This window comes from Triticum dicoccoides, unplaced genomic scaffold (genome assembly GCF_002162155.2).
Source record: "Triticum dicoccoides isolate Atlit2015 ecotype Zavitan unplaced genomic scaffold, WEW_v2.0 scaffold17218, whole genome shotgun sequence".
Lineage (NCBI taxonomy): Eukaryota > Viridiplantae > Streptophyta > Magnoliopsida > Poales > Poaceae > Triticum > Triticum dicoccoides.
The window spans coordinates 2028-5078 of record NW_021221966.1 but is presented as its reverse complement, the minus strand read 5'-3'; the positions used below and the strand labels follow the sequence as shown (position 1 = coordinate 5078).

Genomic DNA, 3051 nt, shown 5'->3' with positions numbered 1-3051 from the left:
GATCTCATATAAGTGAAGGAGGTCATGTAGACGCAGAATATTAGAAGTGGACCTTTTTTTTTCTAGTTTGGCTGCACTTCTTAGTATACTAGATTTGTTGCCGCGCCTGTTTTATAATGGAATTTGATGGGACGATTTGTGCAAGTATATCTCGTATGCGATAAGTATTTTAAGTGAACTCTGTCGAGAAACCTGAACTCCATATCTAGGACTTGTGTCAGTCATGGCCTCATGGCTAAGTCAAGCAAAGATAATCTGATAAAGTTGGATTCATGCGTTTAAATGCTCTCGTGTTTTTGGTATGTGTGTTAACATGCTAACATGTCATCTTTTTTGTGCCCCATTGATGATTTGAAACTTTAGATCTGACCTACAGGCTACAGCTATCAATATTAGAGCATCTTTTGTTGTTGTATTTTTCAGTTCCTATTTAATTTCAGTTATCCCTTTGTTAGGAGAAAAAGCCGGTCTCCTTCTCCTAGATGGGACAGGAGCCAGTCCCCAATTCCTAGGAGGCGTAAAAGCCCTCCATCACCGAGGAGACATAGAAGACGGCGAAGTCGAAGCAGCTCAAGTTCTCTTGTAAATAACTCCAGCCCAAGTCATGGATCCGAACAGAACAGTTTAATTGAAAAACAAAGGAAGGAAGAAGAAAAGAAAAGGTAAACTCCTTTTCATTCGTCTACACATACATATTGCCAATTTTGCGTGGCCATCCGCTCTTGGTCGCTCTTGTATTTTATTGTAGAGAATCTTTAACTCGCATATTGACAGTTTGCTTGTGCTTATGGAACTGTATTCTTCTACAAATCTTCTCTGTCTTGTTTGTACTTCTGTAGTTGGTTTGAAATGGATTTGTTCAAACAGCCAAAAGATGACCAACTTGCATGCAAGTCCACTCTGGGTTTTTGTGAACGTATCAATAAAAAGCATCACATTCAAAAGTATTTAATTTTCTATGTTAATCCTCAATCTATCAAGGAAAAAGAACGGACCTTATGCCATTTTTTCTATTTTATACTGGCATCTCAACTTTGAGTCTGAAGTTTTTTGTTTTCCTAAATACGAATTGTACCTTCTCCCAAAAACCACAACTGTTCTCCAAATCTCTTACTTCTGTGTATACATGTCTGTCTTGTTCTTCCGTTATATTACTATAGATTGCTCCTGCAGTTGTTTCCAGAAACAACAAAGCTGAGGGATAACAATGTGTAATTAAATATTTGCTTCTGTTTATTTAATGGACGCTGGTGTTTGTTCCTCCCAATTTTGTTCTGAAATTGGCGTCTCACGAACTAACTCTATCTCATTACCTGTGTGCACGCCACATTTACAAGTTGCATTTAGGCTTTTCTGGACAAAGCTACTGTTGCAGTTTTACTAATTAGTTCGTTTGTGCAGCGCATATGTGTTTTGGCTTCATTTGAACTTTTGTATGGTCACTTGTTTCGATTAGGGGTCGTGTTGCTCATTAATGTTAAATTGACTCCTTCACTTGTAGTAGAATAATAATTTTTATGGCCAAAGCCAATTTATTCTTTATAACTAGTTTTCACCGCAGACGCCAAAAGGAAGCTGAACTTAAGTTGTTGGAAGAGGAGCTTGCTAGGAGAGTTGAAGAAGCTGTTAGGAAAAATGTTGAGGAGTGTCTGAACTCTGAGGAAGTAAAAGATGAAATAAAACGCCGAGTTGAGGAAGGTATCAAAAAGTTATTTGATGAGGTTGATGCTCAGCTACAAAAAGAAAAGCAAGCAGCTCTCCATGAAGCCAGGCAGAAAGTAGTAAGTATTATGCATGTCATGCCTCCCTTGTTAGTACTAGTCATTATTTAAGAAAATATCTTGAGATTTGTAGATTGGTGGAGCTAGTGAAATTTTTGAAAGAACAGAAAGATGAAATCACGTTTTCGATATATTATCTTAGCTCTGTAACCCAGATAATAACACTTAAGTTTTGACTGATTTAGCTTCATCGTGAGCTTGGGATAGTATTGGTGCCTGCCAATAGATGTATGCAAACATGCATGTATATGTGTGCATTCATCCCACCAGAACTTATAAGTAGCGCTATTCTCTAAACTGCTTTTGACCGTCAATGAAACCAAACAGATACACAAGATTTCTTATTTGCTTGATTTCATAGAACCTTTCCCAGATCTAATCTTGCATCTACAAAATTTTGCAGGAGCAAGAAAGGAGGGAGAGGGAGGAGTTGGATAGGATGATCGAGGAGAACCGGAGGAAAGTAGAGGAATCTCAAAGGAGAGAAGCTCAGGAGCAGCATCAGAAAGAGATGGAGCGATATTTGGAGCTGGAACGGATCCAAAAGCAGAGAGAAGAAGCCTTACGCAGGAAAAAGATTGAAGAGGAGGAAGAAAGAGCTAAGCAGATGAGATATTAGTAGTAAAGAATAGGCACTGGTTTCGTGTTTGTGTTGTAATGTGTTGCTCTCTTACAAATGGGAGCATTTAACTTCTCAGGGGCGCCTCTAGCTTCTGTGCCTGTTTGCGCTGATAACTTTTTTCTGAAGTTCGCACAATATTATTAGAGGGGAGATATGTTGACGTCTCCTTTTTCTGAAAGATATTTCTGCAGCAACTCTTGAGGCGAACTATACTGGCATTGTAATGTTTGAGCACTTATGTGAAATAGCGGCAGCTGGAGAGCGGAGATGATTTCCGAACAATACAACATGGACTAGGGTTCTGCTCTGTAGTTGCTGTGTCTTGATGCAGGATGATCTATTGTTACAAGTGGCAATTGGACACTTTCTTTCTTCCTACATAGACTCATTCTAAAAGAGCGGCGTTTTGGCTCCTAGGTGCATATGCACCCGTTTTCGAAATACACATTTCGAAAAGTTAAAAAAATTGGAACAAAAATTTCACGTGTATATCCGGACATTTTATGTGCGTTCACAAGGTTTTGATGAAAAATGACGTTTTTTATGGCCAATTACCGCTTCTAAATCCATTTTCTGCAACAAAAAAACCCCAGAAACCTATCCATGGGCTGGTAAAAGAGGCAGCTACAGCCAGTTTCGTCACTTCCA

General features: G+C 38.9%; 1 protein-coding gene across 1 annotated transcript; it reads left to right on the top strand.

Moving 5' to 3' along the window:
• The first annotated feature begins 272 nt into the window (after positions 1–272).
• Positions 273–2615, top strand: LOC119344530 (uncharacterized protein At1g10890-like). The gene is made up of 4 exons (XM_037614929.1): positions 273–299; positions 397–662; positions 1562–1781; positions 2185–2615. Exons 1-4 carry the CDS (start codon positions 273–275, stop codon positions 2398–2400), a joined length of 729 nt encoding a protein of 242 aa, XP_037470826.1. The 3' UTR covers positions 2401–2615.
• The last annotated feature ends 436 nt before the right edge of the window (positions 2616–3051 follow it).

Bases quoted from the DNA above. Each gene is read 5' to 3' on its own strand.
- LOC119344530 (XM_037614929.1), top strand. From the start codon at position 273: ATGCGTTTAAATGCTCTCGTGTTTTTG. The intron at 300-396 runs GTATGTGTGTTA...TATCAATATTAG, and splicing joins TAAATGCTCTCGTGTTTTTG to AGCATCTTTTGTTGTTGTAT. The intron at 1,782-2,184 runs GTAAGTATTATG...AAAATTTTGCAG, and splicing joins ATGAAGCCAGGCAGAAAGTA to GAGCAAGAAAGGAGGGAGAG.